Below are 15,774 nucleotides of genomic sequence, written 5' to 3'. Positions count from 1 at the left end.
ACAGGCACGGATCGGTGGGCCGGAAGTGCAGCTGCGCTCGGGGAAGGCGGGAGGCCTCGGTGATGGCGCCTGGGACTCGAGATGCCCAGATGCCGAGCTGAGGGCAGGGCCAGGGCCAGGGCGTCCGGAAGGGGCGGTTCCCCGCCCGGAAGGAGCACTCGAGGGAGACCTCACTCACGGAGGCCTCTGGTGCTGGGAACGTGGGGCCCGCGCCCGTAAAGCCTAGGTCCGGGCGGGACTGCTCGCTGACTTGGTCGGTCAGCTCGTGCATGTCGTGACTTACGGGAAACAGAGGCCTGAAGACGGGAAGCCCCGCAACCCCGGCTGCACTGGAGCGCGATGACAAGCCTCGTGGAGCCCACCCTCGGCCACTGCGTGCGCCACACGCCGCCCCTCACGCCGAAGGCACCGGAAGCGAGCTGCTTAATACCCGATTTATTAGAGATTTTTAACTTAAAAATAGGGGCTGTGGTGGGAACCTGGGCTGCATACAGATGCCGGCTGCTGTCAGCAGCGGCTGCACTGGAGGGACAGGGCCCCCTGGTTGGTGCAAGGGGACACCGTGCTTGGATTGTCACACACCAGACCGCAGAGGCTGAGGACCCGGGACTCCCTCGCCCTGATGAGTAAGACACACGAGGTTTTGAAGTTTTCAGAATGGATTCAGCATTAAAAACAGGCCTGGGGTGAAAGTGTGCGATGCGATCTTTTTAACCACCGGAGAGGTGGGGTACGGAAGGACTGCGGAGACAGTACCGTGCCAAGGGACCCCACGGGGAGGGCATATATTGCACTGAGGTTGCTGTGGGGCTGGACAGGGGACTGGCTGGGGGTGGGGGAACAGAGGCGGACCCGGGACACCTCAGTCTTGGAGGTACCTCTGATCCTTACAGTACAGATCACACGCCGTCCACGGTGGGGCGATAGCGGCCGTTGGACAGAACAGGATGGGGAATCACAAAATATTTACAGATTCTTTTTTGAGAGGGTCTCTTGTAGCCCAGGCTGGCTTACGACTGGAAATGCAGGCAGGTATGACCTTGAGCTCCTTCTGTCTCCATCTCCCAAGCGCTGGAGTGACAGATGCCTCACCCCATCTTGTTTGTGAGTGCTAGGATGGAACCCAGGGCTCAGATGGCTGGGGGAGCTTTGCCCACTGAGCAGTAGCGCCAGCCCTGTGATTTTTTTTCAGACAGGATTTCACTCTGTAGCGCAGCCTAGCCTGGAAGTTGCCACAATCCTCCTGCGTTAGCCTTCCAAGTGTTGGGATGACAGATGACACAATGCCTTCCTGGAGGGGTCTATGCAAGACTGGGCCTTTGTAGCCCCTGAATCAACTCACTCAGCAGCTCACCACATGGATGTCACTTGCCAGTGCCAAAACAGGACCCCCATCAGCAAACAAGGGAGACCTTTGGAGGGGCTCTGGGACTTTAACACAAACATGGAACTGCAGTGAGGACCAGGGCAGACGTCTGTCCATCCCTCCTACCTCAGCCCTGTCTGTAAATACCAGCTAGGGTCTGCTTCCAGTCCATGTCCTTTCTTCCCGTGACGGAAGTGGGTGCCTGCAGGAAGGGCTGTGTCATGGTCCTCACTGCCTCCATAGCCTGCTGTGCTCCCCGTTAGCCAGTCAGGTCCTGCCTTCTATGTCCCTGAAGGTGCAACCCAGGGGCTCATGGGGCTGACCCAAAGGCTGTGTACCGGGAGCGCAGCCTGGCTTTCAGAATTGTCCAGCTTGATTCCTAGGAGAACACCACGGGTAGAACATCCATGAGACAGGGACATGATGGTACTGTACCCAACACACTACTTGCCAGAAGTTCCACATGGGTGTGGGTGGGTGAAGTCTGCCCAGGGGAAGGGACAGCTCCCTCTCCCAGGTGTCCCAGTGCACACAGTTGGCTCTGGTGCTTCATCTTCAGCCAGGGTGTTTGAGGGCCCAGCTGTCACTCTGCAGCCTGGCCTTGCTCTTCTCGGGGCAGGATCTGCTCTGAAGGGGAGTTCCCTGGGAGTGGAGGGATACCACGTCCCCAGCTCAGGGCTTCCCAGGGATTGGAGGCAAACAGGGTGGCTGCTCCCAGTCATCGCCAGGTGTGATTGTAACCGCAAGACATACGTGCTTGAGGACATACTTCCGGTGGCGATAAGAAGTTGCAGAAAGCACACAGGGCATGGCTAGTCCTGGTCTGCTTGGGTCCCAAACCTGAGGTGATGGAGGGGCTCTGCTGAGGCTGCCAACGGTGGCCTCATCCAACTCAGGAGCAAGCAGAGGCTCCAGGGCCTGTCCCCTCTGCAGGCCACCATGAGAGCCTTGGAGAGAGTAGGCTTTACTGGAACCACCTAGCTGGTGGGGCAGGTCCCCCAAAATAGGAGGACATGTAGAGCCTGATCCATCAAGGCCAGTGGCTGCAGCCTCTTCCTGGGTTTTCTGTGTCTTTTGTCTTTGTCCTAGAAAATCACTCCTGTGCTCCCTCTCCGTGCAAAAAAGGACCCAAAATAAATACAGAATCGGGCCCTCCGAATGTTGCCGCCCCAACAGGCACAGGTAGCGGCAGATGGTGGCCCAAGCTATCCTGGGAATGGGCCTGGCCGGTGGCATCCGTCGGTGGGGAGGGAGAGGATGAGGTCGGGCCAGGGCCTTTGGGGTAATGTTGCTGAGCTCTGGGCCCCAGTGAGGGGCATTGCCTCCAGGAAGTGACTGGGGTGGCAGAAGGACACTGGGCTCCAGACTAGGGACTGCATAGAAGTTACTGCAAAGAACAGAGGGGCAGGTGAGGGAGGGCAGTGCCCAGGTGGGACCCCAGCCACCCGCTAAGGCTTCAGATGTGGGAGGCCTGGAGGTCAGGCCTGGTTTCCCTGAGCCTTCTGGCTGGCTCACCTAGAGATGCCTGTGCCTAAAGCAGGTGTGTGAGGGGGTGGGAGTTGAAGAAAGAGGAGCAAAAACTGGTGAGGAGTCCAAGGGAGGAGGGGCTGGAGGAAGGGGAGGGGTCACCAGAAAGAGGGAGGAGCCGGGAGAGGAGGGGCGGGAGTCGCCAGGGGAGGGGGAGGAGCTCAGGCCTGTCCTCCCACCCTGCCTGGGGACTTACTGTGTCGCTCTCGCCGTCGGAGGCGGGCCGCGTGCTATAGTGAAGCGGGGAGTACACCCAGCTCCTCTCGTCGGTGGGCTGCACAGCGCGTGCAGGAAGGGTGCACAAGAGCAGGGCGCGAGGAGCAGACAGGCGAAGGAAGAGACAGAAAGTAAAAGAGGGGGACCCCCAACCCTGGGGAGCAGTCGCAACCCCGGTTCCCTCTATGAGGGGCACCTGCCCCCCAACCCTTGGCCCTGGGGAAGCAGCGGTGGCAGCAGAAGCAGTTAGTGAAGCTGGGGTGCAGGGGGATGGGGGATCTCCTCTCCATGCGAACCCCATCTGTCCCACTGTCCTGGTCCCCTCTCCTGCTCTGGCCACACCCCTGGACGCTGGGCACTGCACAGGTTCCACTGAGCACTGTGGGTGCAGGGACAGGCAGGACATGGCGGCTGCACCAGTTCCTTCGGAGCTGAGTGAGCCTCGGTGGGCTCCCACAGGACCAGAACCCCAGCCAGCCAGCCTGGGCTGTCACCCCTCCCGCTGCTGGGCTGGCTTCCAAGGGGCAAGCAGCACTGTCCTGGGTGGGAACAGTGACACAGGCTAGAAGTAAGCCTGTCCCAGGGAGTGGTGTCCCAAGCACAGGAGGGCCTCAGACAGAAAAGCTGAGGGATAAAAGAGCCATGGGTGACCCTCCAGAGACCAGCCCTGTAAATATGGTCTACTTACTGCAAGGAGTTCACCAGAGTCTCCTCTGCTTTGCACCCTCATCTTTTTGTTTTTTGAGACAGGGTTTCTCTGTGTAGCTCTGGAGCCTGTCCTGGCACTCGCTCTGGAGACCAGGCTGGCCTTGAACTCGCAGAGATCCGCCTGCCTCTGCCTCCCAGTGCTGGGATTAAAGGTGTGCGCCACCAACGCCTGGCTGCACCCTCATCTTAGCCATCCCTGGCTCCATCAAATTCCCAAACTTCCTATTTCCACCTCTCAATGCTGGGGTGACAGGTGTGTCTCATCCGTGCTCTGTTTGTACTATGCCAATGCTGTGCAGCTCTGGGTATGTCACTCAGCCTCTCTGGGCCTGGTACTCATTGTTGATATGGAGGTAGTAGGCTAGCTACAAGGCTAGCCCAGTCACATGTACTGGGAGCTGACCTAGCAGTGACAGTGGTAGGGAATATGAGGCCTGGACTCCATGTGGCCTGAGCCTCCGTTTCTCTTGTATGCTACATAGGAAATGATAGAGCCTAGATAATAAGTGTCTACACTTGTTAGATGGGTGGACTGGGGTCTTAGGGACCCCACTACAGACGGGCAGCTGCTGTGGCAGTTTCTGGTCACAGTGCATCCAGTCAGGTTGGGGCTCAGCTAACCTCCACTACGGCTATGATTTTCCACAGTCATTTGAGGAGAGAAGGGGTGTGGGGTGCTGTGTTCTGGGAGCCCATCTCCGCGTGTGACGGTCTGTGGTCACTTACAGCGCCTGTGTGGCTCGGTGTCACGGCCCGCAGTTGGTGACGACGGGGAGAGAAAAGCCAGTATCTCCCGTGGGCGAACTGGCCACACAGCGGGCCGGGCGGGAGGAAGGAAGAGAGGAGAGGGCAGAGGATGAGGCGGGAACCAGGCAGGGGAGACAGGTGGGTGGCCGAGCAGGGCTGGCAGGCACAAGCGACTGAAGCAGACAGAATGTGTGTGCGGGCGGGGTCAGGGCTGAGGGCCCCAGAACCTCATCAAGGAAGCAGCTCTGGGCACTGCTGGACCAAAGCCAGCAATACACGCATCCTCTCAGCCCCAGCATGGGGACCGTAGGCCTGGCCAGAGTTCTCTAGGGACAGGTGGGGGTGCGGGCCTCAGTGACACAGCTTAGACACAGTGGGTAAGTTAGTTGGGAAGCAATGAGGGCCAGTGAGGACAACCCTGGACCCAGGTGACACTGCAGCACCAGGGAAAAAAGGTGACCCCAAGGGGCTGCTTCGGCTCTGACCTATTTATATTTATAGGGTGTGTCCCTGTACGGGGCCACAGCCCCTCTAATGTTTCTCCCCATGGTGGATGGAGGTCATGAAGTGCCCCAGATCCCCAAGGGCTGGACTGAATCAGCCTTGTCCACATGGAGCCAGGCCCCCCTCATAGAACAGACAGCAATGGGGCCTGTCACTCACTGGGTCCCCAGGACCCACAGTCATGGACAGAACCTACCCCCCAGAAGACCAAGGAATTCTCATTGGAGGGCCTTGTCTATGCTCAGGTCTCCCCTTAGCCAAGAAGGTGCAACAGCCCTGCCACCCAGGGCAATGACACAAGACAGAAGCAGGTGTGACCGATGGTCCACAGGTGCCTTGGGGCTAGGGAGGCTTAGGGGAACTTACAAAATAGATGTCTGTGGAAGGTGCGTCCTCCTCATCCGAGGCCTGGCTGGCAGGCTCTGAGGCCTGGCTGGCAGCGTCCACTTCCACAGTGGTTACAGCTGATGCCCCTGATAGGGGGACCTCCCCTCTGGAGACACAGGACAGTGGTGGTGTCCTAGGTGGTTCTAGGAGAGCACAGTCCGCTTTCCCGGCCCTAACCTACCAGCCCCCTCTCCATCTCAGGGGACACTACTACTTTGGTTTTGGAGACTGGGTCTAGCCTGTAGCCATCTGTGCTGCCCAGGTGTGTCAACAAGACACAAGTAGAGTCCTCCTTGAAGAGGACGTCCTTGAATGAGGAAAATTCCCTGTTTGCAAGTCTGTGGGGCATTTTCTTTTTTCTTTTTTCTTTTTGGTTTTTCGAGACAGGGTTTCTCTGTGGCTTTGGAGGCTATCCTGGCACTCGCTCTTGTAGACCAGGATGGTCTCGAACTCACAGAGATCCGCCTGCCTCTGCCTCCTGAGTGCTGGGATTAAGGGTGTGCGCCACTAACACCCCACTCTGTGGGGCATTTTCTTTCTTCTTTTATTAGTTTATATAATTATTTTGAGACAGTCTCTCTACACAGCCCTGGCTGTTCTCAAACTCACTCTGTAGACCAGGCTGGCCTTGAACTCAGAGATTCTTCTGGGTCTAAAGGTGTTCACTACTGTGCCCAGCCTATGGGGATATTTTCTTGATTTATTTATGTGGGCGGGTCCTACCCATTGTGAGCAGGGCCACCCTGGCAGCAATGTAAGAAAGCAGGCGGAGGCTCACAGGTAGTAGTGTGACCTGAGATACCCTCTCCTCCCCAAGCAGCTCCCAGTCATGGTGTTTCCACAGCAACAGAAGCCTTGACTAAGACACCACCCTGCCTCAGCCTCCCCAGTGCTGGGGCAACAGTGATAGCCACACATGTCCCTAGATCCAGCCTAGCCTGGTGAAACCCCCAGGTGAGGTCATCATGGCTGAATAGGGAAGGCTCTCACTCACCCCGCACCCTGCTCCTTGGGGACCATAATCCCCACGTCACACACTGGCTCCACCTGCACTGTGATCTTCTGCAGATCCTCCATGTGGGGCTCCTGGGACCTGCAGGGGACAGCCCAGCCTCAGTTTCCTCCCTGATCCCAGAGCTGCCTGCAATTCCTGGTTCCCCCCCTGGGGGGGGGGGGTTCCTAGCCTGGGGGCTTTGAGGGAGCAGGCACAGCCGCTGGGTCCTGCTGTGGCCTGGGGGGGATTCATAGCACAAGAGATGGCCAGCGGCCCACACACTGGGGAGCTGGGTACTGCTGGGTGTCTGGACCTGAGATGCAGGAGGGTCGGAAGGTTCTGGAAGCCGGCCAGGCCTGCAGTGTCTGTGGGGTGAAGCCTGGAGCTCAATGCCAAACGCTGCTGCCTTTGAAGAAGGTGGATGGGGACACGGGGAAAGAGGGGGCTCACCGGCCATCCTGGCCTGAAGACTGCGTGCGCCGCCTGTGGGGAAGGCACAGCGTTACCATGTATCGGCTGTCAGAGCTATGGTGACACAGGGCTCTGCCCACCTGCGCCCCGCACCTGCCTGCTCCACCCACCTGTACCGGGGCTGCTCTGATGTCTCCGAAGGGGAGCGTTCTGGGATGGAGAGGGAGGTGGAAGACAGGGTGGTGGCGATGGAGGCTGTGGTGGCTTCTTCAAAGGATGGCGGGGTGCAGGGCAGGAGGTCAGGCCGGCCTGTGGGGAGCAGCGGTAAGCCTAAGCAGAGTGGGGTGCCATCTCCCACTTGCTTGACCTCAGGAGCTGGCTCCTCCAGATTCTCCCATCAGCCACCCTGTCCACCGGCACCTCAACTGTCAAAATCCGAGACTACCCAATGCCCGCAGGAGTCCACACACCTCCTGCTGTTCCTCTACACTTCCTATGACCTCATGCCACCCCAAGGCCTTTGCACAAATTACTTTCTCCCCAGCCCGTGTGTCCAGGTCCCTTCAAGGTCTGGTTTCCTGGGTGCCCAGAACCCAGGCGGGCAGGTCACCTTCATCTTCCAGCGTGGGGTAGCTGCGGGCCCCGCGAAGGTCATACTGCGCATCTTCTCTCTCACTGGGGATCTGGCTGGCCGAGAAAGCAGCTGTGGGCCCCAGGGGTTTGACAGCCAACAGGGCACCACGCCCTTTCTTGGATGGAGAGGACTTCAGGGCTGCAGGGGAAAGAGGGCAGGGGTTCGGTGCTGTGGTAGCCTCAGATTCTTTTTTCTTTCTCTCTTTTTTTCTTTTCTTTTGTTTTTTTTGTTTGTTTTTTGACACAGGGTTCTCTGTGGCTTTGGAGGCTGTCCTGGCACTCGCTCTGTAGACCAGGCTGGTCTCGAACTCACAGAGATCTACCTGCCTCTTCCTCCCAAGTACTAGGATTAAAGTCGTGCACCACCTCAGATTCCATGGCCTCTTGGAGGCAACTTCTCCCCTCATGGCCTGATCCTCAGGTCAGGCCCGCCCCGCCCACCCCTCCCCAGACACCCTGCTGTTGGGCTGTGAACTGGAGAAGTGCTGGCCTTCTCTGGGCCCAGTCACCAGGACTGTAGACCTGGGCTCACAGGAACTAGCAGGCTGACCCCACTCTGTCCCCAAACCCAGATGGGGACTTTCTGGCCCTGTGTCCCCTCCCACAGGCGGCAGCTCACAGGAACTCTTCCTGAAGACTGTGCTACTCATGAACTTGAAGAAGCGCTCTGCATAGAAGCTGGGCCGGTGGACTGAGACAGTGTCCTAGGAAGGCACAGAGGGGTAGGGACGGGGTCACCAGAGGGTGCGCCCACCAGCTGTTTGTTTGTTTGCAGACACAGGACACAGGGTCACTTATGCAGCCCAAGCTGACCTCAAACCCAGGTTTCTCCTGCCTCAGCCCCTTGAGTGCCGGAATGACAGGGCAAGCATCATCACGACAGGACACTGCACCCCAACCTTAGCACACATTCGGGGAGCTCCCTCCTGCACCTTCCTAGAGACCCTTAGCGGAGCTCCTCTTTTGAGCCTAGGTTATATGGGCAGAGGTGGAGGCCGGGGGAGTGAGGCCCCAGCAGCTTGTCACATAAAGAAACCCTTCCCACTACTCCTTGGAAACCAGAGGCCGGGTCTGAGCTGTGAGGCACCTGTATGTCCCCTTGTCCCTTGGCCTGGCAGCACCCTGGGAAGTCTGAGTTGCTCAGTGGTGAGCAGATGGGCACAGTGAATGAATGTGAGTGACACTCACCCCATCGTGCACCAGGGCCTTCCAGGTGTGTTCTAACTTCTTGATGAACCTGGAAACAGATAGAAGGATCCAGAAGGTCAGTCCACTGGCCCAACACTGGCATGAGGCAGGGCTGGATAGGGACCTGGCCAGGCTGAGCTGGTGGGCTAGGTCACCAGGATGGTCTGAAGGTTTTGGGTAGACACCAGGGTTAAGTGGGATGAGGTCAAGGGAGGGAGGGTGTGTGGGCATGGCTAAGCAGCCTGAATGGATGTGGTAAGGTAGGAAGAGGAGAGCTGGGCTTGGCCTGTGTACCTATAGGACTGCAGAATGTCAATGATTCCGATATGAAGTAACAGCCGTTCCCCACGCCCATTCACAGCCGGGATCCCACCCATCCTGTGGGGAGAGACTTGGATTAGCTGAACACAGACAGACCAGGCCCACAAATCTGGGACCTCTATCCTGGGGTAACTTGGCGGCTGAAGGCTGCCCTGGGGTCCAGGCTGAGCAGCTGACTACAGCACGCCTCCATGCATGCATGTGCACTGCACCCAGGGCAGGGCTGCCTTGCACATCCTAATCTGTTAACCACACCACACCAGCTGCCACAAGGCCCAGTCCAGTTAGTGATGCCCCTCAATGCCACAGCAGCCCAAAGCCCCACAGCTGGAGATGGAAGCCCCACCAGCTCGGCTCACTTCACACAGGGCACACAGGCTCACCTGGTCCCCGTGGGGCCCCACGCAGATCCTACAAAAGCCGAGGTGGTTTGAGGAGGATGGCCTCACAGGGCCTTTGCTCACTCTTCTCCCTCCACAGGTGACAGAGCTGTGGCCAACACTCCTCAGAGCCCAAGCCAGTGAGTGCCACTGGGCCTCATCCCCAAGGCTGTGACTGAGATATCCCTCCCAACACTAGAGACTTTGTACCCATAGTTGGAAATCTGAGGGAGGGGTGGTACACCCTCTCTTTCAGGGCCATGGGGTGGTAGACAAAGAAGGGAGGGTCAGGTAGGCCTCCTGCAGGGCCACTACAAAGCCACTGTCCCTATAGACAGGGTCTCACTAAATAGCCCTGGCTGGCCCAGCTCCACTGCCCCCTTGGGGCTAGTGCCTGTAACTGTGAGGGAAGGAGCTTGCAGGCTACAAGGAAGTGTAGCCAGGTGGGATACGGACATCTCCAAGGACAATCCCCCACCCCACCCCACTCCACTTACGTGTCATCCGTCTCAATGGCTTCCCCACGGGCAGCGCCACCCTGGATGGATTCCATGGCTGTGGAGTACAGAGCCTTCTGTGCCACCGGTCGCTTCTCGTCTGCCGTGCTCCGGGCACCTTCTGCCTGGCACTCTCGCTCCTGTTGATCTATGTTGTGCACACCCAGCAGGAGGCTGTAGTCCATGATCTTGAAGCTCTCTAGCACCTGGCCCAGGGACACTGGTCAGGGGACAGGTGGCCCAGCTGCCAACGCCTGCAAACTTAATGGGGACTCGCAGTACACTGGACACAGGTATCTAAGTGCTATCTGGACAGGCCAGGTTTGGGGTCCTGGAAAGGCCAGATCTGTCACTCCCAGATCTAGGGCTCAGATCAGGAGGCACTCAATCCTCCTCGGGGTCTCCCGGGACAGGAAGCCAGGAGGCCCTTGGGCTGTTCCCTCCAGGGAGCCTTAGAACTACAGATGGTGAGTTCAAGAAAATAGAGTGCTAATGGCTAGTGAGGTCTTTATGGTCTCCACAAGACACAGGAATTCAGAAACTGCATTTAGGTAGGCCTTGTTTGGAGCACACCTTTAATTCCACGTGAGATGGAGGCAGGTGGATTTCTGTGAGTTTGAGTCCAGCATGGTCTACATAGCAAGTTGCAGGGCAGCCAGGGCTACATAGTGAGACCCTGTCTCAAAAAACAAACACATAAACAAAAAGGTACATACCTTTAATCCCAGCACTCAGGAGGCAGAGGCAGGTGAACTCTACCGGCCAGCCTGGTCTACAGAGTGAGTTCCAGGAAAGTCAGAGTTATACAGAGAAACCCTGTCTCATTTTTTTTTCTTCGAGACAGGGTTTCTCTGTGTAGCTATGGAGCCTATCCTGGCACTTGCTCTGGAGACCAGGCCGGCCTCGAACTCACAGAGATCCGCCTGCCTCTGCCTCCTGATTGCTGGGATTAAAGGCATGCGCCACCAACGCCCGGCTTGCCTTATTTTTCAGAAAAAGGTTCATGTAGCCCAGGCTGGACCTCAAACTTACTATGTAGCTGAGTCTGACCCTTCTGAGTACAAGCCTGTGCCACCACACCTGGTTTCTGTGACAGTGGGATGTAACCCAGGGCTCCAGCATGCTGGGCAGACACCCTAACCACTGAGCCTTGCTTCCTGCTAAATTCTTATTTCTCACTGTGTGACGCTGGGGACAGAGGCCAACCCCATGCTACCTAAGTGTTAACCACTGGCAAACCCTCAGCCCTGTCTTCATTTTTAAAAGAGGTTCTGTTTAACCTACACAGGCTTTGACTAACTCCCTAGCCTGAGTGATCCTCCTGCCTCAGCCTCCCATGCTGGGACAAGAGACACCAAAGTAAACTGGTTCCACCCCTGAGTCTGGCAGGGCAGTTCCAGGGTAAGGAGCACATATTTACCAGGCAGTCGCGCTGCAGCGTCTTGACCAGGGCGCCGAAAGTGTCGGCATCCAGCAGCAGCCCTTCGGGCATGTCCTGCATGAAATCCAGGTCCTTGTAGGTGGGCAGGCTCTTCTCCTTCTCCTTCTTGCTTGCCCTGCGCTTGTATGTAGAGCCCTTGAGGTCAAACTTGAGGTGCATCTTGACTACTCGGGGCAGCACATTGTTCATGACCACCACTCGGATGTTCTTGCCGCCAGACTGCACGCAGTACAGCCCGTAGAACTTGGGCAGCAGCGTGCGTGGGTTCTGGTTGAGGTTCTGCAGGGCAAGGGAACAGTAGCTGTCAGATGGCTATGGTTCAGCCATAGCCTTGGAGATCTGATGAGTAGGGGGTCATGTGCCATGACTTCCCAACTGCCCCTTGCCATGCACTCCCAGGCCCCCACTGAGGGATTCTAGGCAGGGCCCCATCCCGACCATGTGGACAGCCCCTCACTGAGGGATTCTGGGCGGGGCTCCACCCTGACCTCATCCCTAGTCCTCTCATCTAGTTTTAAGACAGGGTTTCTATGTATAGTCCCGCCTGTCCAAACCCACAGAAGCCTCCTGCCTTTGCTTGCTGGGTGCTGGAATTAAAGGCACGCACACCACTATCAGGCTCTCATCCAATCTGAATTTTTATTTTATGTGCATGTGTGTACATGCATGTTGTGTGTGCCTGGTACCCCCAAAGGCCAGAAGTGGGCATCAGATCCCATGGCTATGAGCTGCCACGTGGATGCTGAGAACTGAGACCCTGTTCTCTTGCAAGAGAAGCTGGTGCCCTGAACAACTGGGCTACCTCTCTAGTCCCCATTGCCTCTTTTTTTGTTTATTTCTTTAAGAAAAGTTGTCACTGTGTGGCCCTGGCCAGCTTGGACTCACTTGTAGACCAGGCTGGCTTTTAGCTCAGAGATCTACCTGCCTCTGCCTCCCACTCCTGAGAGCTGGGGTTGGAGGTGTGGGCGCCACCCTGACCATACCCAAGCCCCTCACTGGGGGATTCTAGGTGTGGGCGCCACCACGTCTACACTGTTGAGATGGGACCTCACCTTATAGTCATCTTGTCTCAGTCTGGACCCCAGGCTGACAGTCTGCATTAGTGCACCCTGCTCATTGCCATTTGCTAGTGGATCTGTGCACTAAGATGCACATGGAGGTCAGGGGCCTTTCCCCAAGCCATCTTTGGCCCCTGCTCCTGCATGGAGTCTCCCAGGGCTCTCAAGGTCAGAATTCCCATCCTGTCCCATCCCAGGAAGTCAGTGGCTGGCTTGAGATAAGGACGTCTGGTGTCCCATTCTGGGTATTATTCAGTGTAAGAATGATGCCCTAGCCCGGTGTTGGTGGCGCACGCCTTTAATCCCAGCACTCCGGAGGCAGAGGCAGGCGGATCGCTGTGAGTTCGAGGCCAGCCTGGTCTCCAGAGCGAGTGCCAGGTTAGGCTCCAAAGCTACACAGAGAAACCCTGTCTCGAAAAAACCAAAAAAAAAAAAAAAAAAAAAAGATGCCCTAGGGGAGAAATTGACTCAAAGTCTATGCTGGGTTACCCAGGGTGGTTATAAGCAGGCCTGTGAAGTCACTAATGAGGTCCCTGCCCTGGGCTGAGAGTCTGGGTTGAGTGGAGGAGGGGGAGCCAGCTCCCGACCCTGGCAGCAGCCTTCTATGAGGGAGTCTTCTCATTTGTTCCCTTGACATAGAGTCAGTCCCCCACGCCAAGAGAGACAGAGACAGAGAAAGAGAGAGACACATAGCAAGACAGACAGACACTGCTGTGGGCCTGAGGGCATAGCTGGCTGGGAGCAGGGAGATGGCATTCCCACACACATCCCCCTGCTTGGGGCCTGCAGAGACAGTTCTGGAAGACCCTGCACCCACCCCATGTGCACACACACACACTCACCATGTAGTAGCCAGGCAGCAGCTTCTGCAGGAACTCGGCTTCCTTGTGCATGACGGTCTTGATGATAAACTCATCGTCGCTGGTGACGTAGAAGACAGAGCCGCTGGCACCAGGGTTGGACAGCTCGATGAGTGGCTCATTGCACAGCGAGTACTGGAGGGTGGGGGTGGGAGGCGTGAGCAGCTTCGGGGGCTCTGTCTGCCTTGGCAGGCCACACAGAGCATGATGGGCTCTGGTGTGTTCCCAAGTGACAGTGGGCACACCTCACTCCTTCCTACATATTCCCCACCTGGCCATTACGTAGCCGGGCATCTATCTGTCCTTCCTCCACCCACTGCCATAAGCCACCAACGTCCTGGGAAAGCAGGGATGCCCACACCTGGCTGCGTTCCTCTCCCCACACGGCTGGTCTTAGAGTGTCATGGTGAGTACATGGTGCAGGACACACGAGAATTCAGGTGCCTGCCCTGTATCCCTGTCCACTATAAACATCGTCCCAAGTTTACTTCCTCCAAGGGTCCCTCGACCGGGTCTGTGCTGCTCTGGCCTGAAGCCCCAGTCGCTCTCTCTAGATGAATCCACAGGTTCCAGGAGACTGTGCCCAACTCAATGGAGCCGGCAAACAAGGACCACAAAAGGCACAATGGGGCAGACTGCCATGAGGAGGCCCATGGTGGTGGTGAAGTTCAGGAGAGGGTGAGGTTGTGAGGGGGTATGTTCTTAAAGGGGCCACGGGACACCCAGAGGAGGTGCACACACCAGCTGTTCTCAGGCAACAGCCTTGGTGACGCTGATAGACTTACCAAGTAATCGTCTGGCCGGATGCCGAAGAGCTCCCGGAAGTAACGGAAGGCAACAGGTGCATAGGTCTTGAAGCGGAAATCCTGGAAGTGGTGGGCAGGGGTGAGGTTGCTCCCTTCGCTGCGGAGGAGGATACAGGGGGATGGTTGTGAGGGATGGTGGCTTTCTGTGGTGCCTCTCCCCATTTATCCCACGCACAGCTTAATGAACAATTTGGGTTGGGGATCCCTGCTTAGCGAGGATGTGGTTACTGGCTTCAGAATAGACCCTTCTTCCCTCCCTCCACATCTGCATGTGGAGGTCAAAGGTCAACTCCCGAGACACGGAACCCAGAGGTCACCGACTTGGCCATGAAGTCTCTGCCTGCCCCACACTAAGGTGACAGATGCCCACCAGGCTTGGCTTGAGTGGTTTTGGGACCAGAACCCTGAAAGGCATGCTTAGATGACAGCCATGTCACCCACAGCTCCCTCCCTTTCTTACTGGCACTGAGGCCCATGATACTTCCCAGGGCAAAGTCAGTCAGAACAAGACAGGGCAGTCCAGACTCTCTTGCAGCTATGGTCATGTGACCAGCTCTGGCCAATGAGATGCGAGTAGGGCAGCTGTCATGTGTGCTCCTTCCTGCTGCTAGAATGTGGATGTGAAGGCAGGAGCACAGATGGCTCACGCTAAGGCCCTCCTGCCCAGCCACTTGAGGGCAGAGTGCTGGTTGGGGCATACCTGGGGAAGAAGATGCTCTCTACCACATAAAAGTCCTGCATGAGCACATCACGCTCCGGCTTAGAGCTGAGGTTGCCCACCGTGTACCCGATCCCCAGCTGGATGGCACCCTTCAGGGTGGATGAGGTGGTCTGCAGGGAGGGTGGATGGTATCAGGACCCCCAAGGCCTCTGTGCTATGCAGCCCCCCACCCCAGTGTGCTGCAATTGGAGGGCACCCAGCTGCAGCGAGATCCTAGGATTCATCAAGCCTACAGCCACCACCCACAGCAGGGCCTCTCCATGCCACAACAAGGGTACAACACGCCAGGAAGCAGATTTGTGGGTGGGTGCAGGGGCTCAGAGGGGCAGCTGCTTCTCCTGGGGATGGGCGGGTTCTAGGACAGGACAGTTTCGTATCTCTGATGGCTGTACACTTTAAAAGAGGTCAATTCGAAGGAGTGCACGGACTATGTCACCCAACTGTGTTTATAGCAACAGCCATGGTGGGGAGGCTGTGGCCCCTGTGTGCCGTGCGTGGGTTGCCCACAGTCCCTCCCTCTCTGGTCACCCGTGATAGCCCCCACAGACACCTTCTTATATGTGGTCTCTCCAGATGCATCCACGCCTCGATGGCCCAGCTTCTTCCCATGGCCAGGGCCAGGCTGCCCTGTCACCAAGGGGGCCTGGGGAGCAAGAACAGGTTAGGAATGTTGCCAGAGGGCCCTGCAAGTGCAGAAGAAGGGAGATTGGGAGGCAGAAGGTCTCTGGAGCTGTGGGCTGAGGGGACAGAGGCCAGGCCTGTCACCTGGGGCCAAGCAGCCTGCAGTTCTTGACACCTGCCACCAGGAGGTGCACTGCTCCCAAGCAACCAGATGGCTGCCCACACTGTCCACAGGACACTGGCGCCTGGGGCTCACACCCCAAAGCTCTGGGTGTCCCTGGGACCCTCCCATCTGAGGACTTGAGGGAAAACCATCTACAGCCATGGGGACAAGGTCCTCCAATTCCTCACCATGCACTCAGGACTCTTAGCCCCCGGAGCAGGTGGT

The 15,774-nt window shown here is 57.4% G+C and overlaps 1 protein-coding gene across 7 annotated transcripts in view; it reads right to left on the bottom strand.

Moving 5' to 3' along the window:
• Positions 1 to 420: 420 nt before the first annotated feature.
• Positions 421 to 15,774, bottom strand: part of Pip5k1c (phosphatidylinositol-4-phosphate 5-kinase type 1 gamma) — a 32,897-nt gene continuing 17,543 nt past the window's right edge. For 2 of the 7 annotated variants that reach the window (XM_035444890.1, XM_027419252.2), the window contains exons 3-18: positions 15,316 to 15,408; positions 14,745 to 14,875; positions 14,024 to 14,141; positions 13,221 to 13,373; positions 11,300 to 11,599; positions 9,880 to 10,085; positions 8,976 to 9,059; positions 8,682 to 8,730; positions 8,113 to 8,197; positions 7,471 to 7,632; positions 7,031 to 7,169; positions 6,900 to 6,932; positions 6,450 to 6,548; positions 5,435 to 5,561; positions 3,090 to 3,167; positions 421 to 2,753 (exon numbers count right to left, since the gene is read on the bottom strand). In XM_035444890.1, the coding sequence (XP_035300781.1) occupies positions 2,751 to 2,753; positions 3,090 to 3,167; positions 5,435 to 5,561; positions 6,450 to 6,548; positions 6,900 to 6,932; positions 7,031 to 7,169; positions 7,471 to 7,632; positions 8,113 to 8,197; positions 8,682 to 8,730; positions 8,976 to 9,059; positions 9,880 to 10,085; positions 11,300 to 11,599; positions 13,221 to 13,373; positions 14,024 to 14,141; positions 14,745 to 14,785 (1,677 nt within the window). In that variant the 5' untranslated portion in view covers positions 14,786 to 14,875; positions 15,316 to 15,408 and the 3' untranslated portion in view covers positions 421 to 2,750. Of the gene's footprint in view, positions 2,754 to 3,089; positions 3,168 to 3,208; positions 4,622 to 5,434; positions 5,562 to 6,449; positions 6,549 to 6,670; positions 6,687 to 6,899; positions 6,933 to 7,030; positions 7,170 to 7,470; positions 7,633 to 8,112; positions 8,198 to 8,681; positions 8,731 to 8,975; positions 9,060 to 9,879; positions 10,086 to 11,299; positions 11,600 to 13,220; positions 13,374 to 14,023; positions 14,142 to 14,744; positions 14,876 to 15,315; positions 15,409 to 15,774 lie in introns of those variants that run through there. The other 5 variants (XM_035444889.1, XM_035444888.1, XM_027419251.2 and 2 more) reach the window with 4 other exon arrangements.

This window comes from Cricetulus griseus, chromosome 5 (genome assembly GCF_003668045.3).
Source record: "Cricetulus griseus strain 17A/GY chromosome 5, alternate assembly CriGri-PICRH-1.0, whole genome shotgun sequence".
In the NCBI taxonomy this organism is placed as follows: Eukaryota; Metazoa; Chordata; class Mammalia; order Rodentia; family Cricetidae; genus Cricetulus; species Cricetulus griseus.
This window is presented reverse-complemented; position numbering and strand designations above follow the sequence as displayed.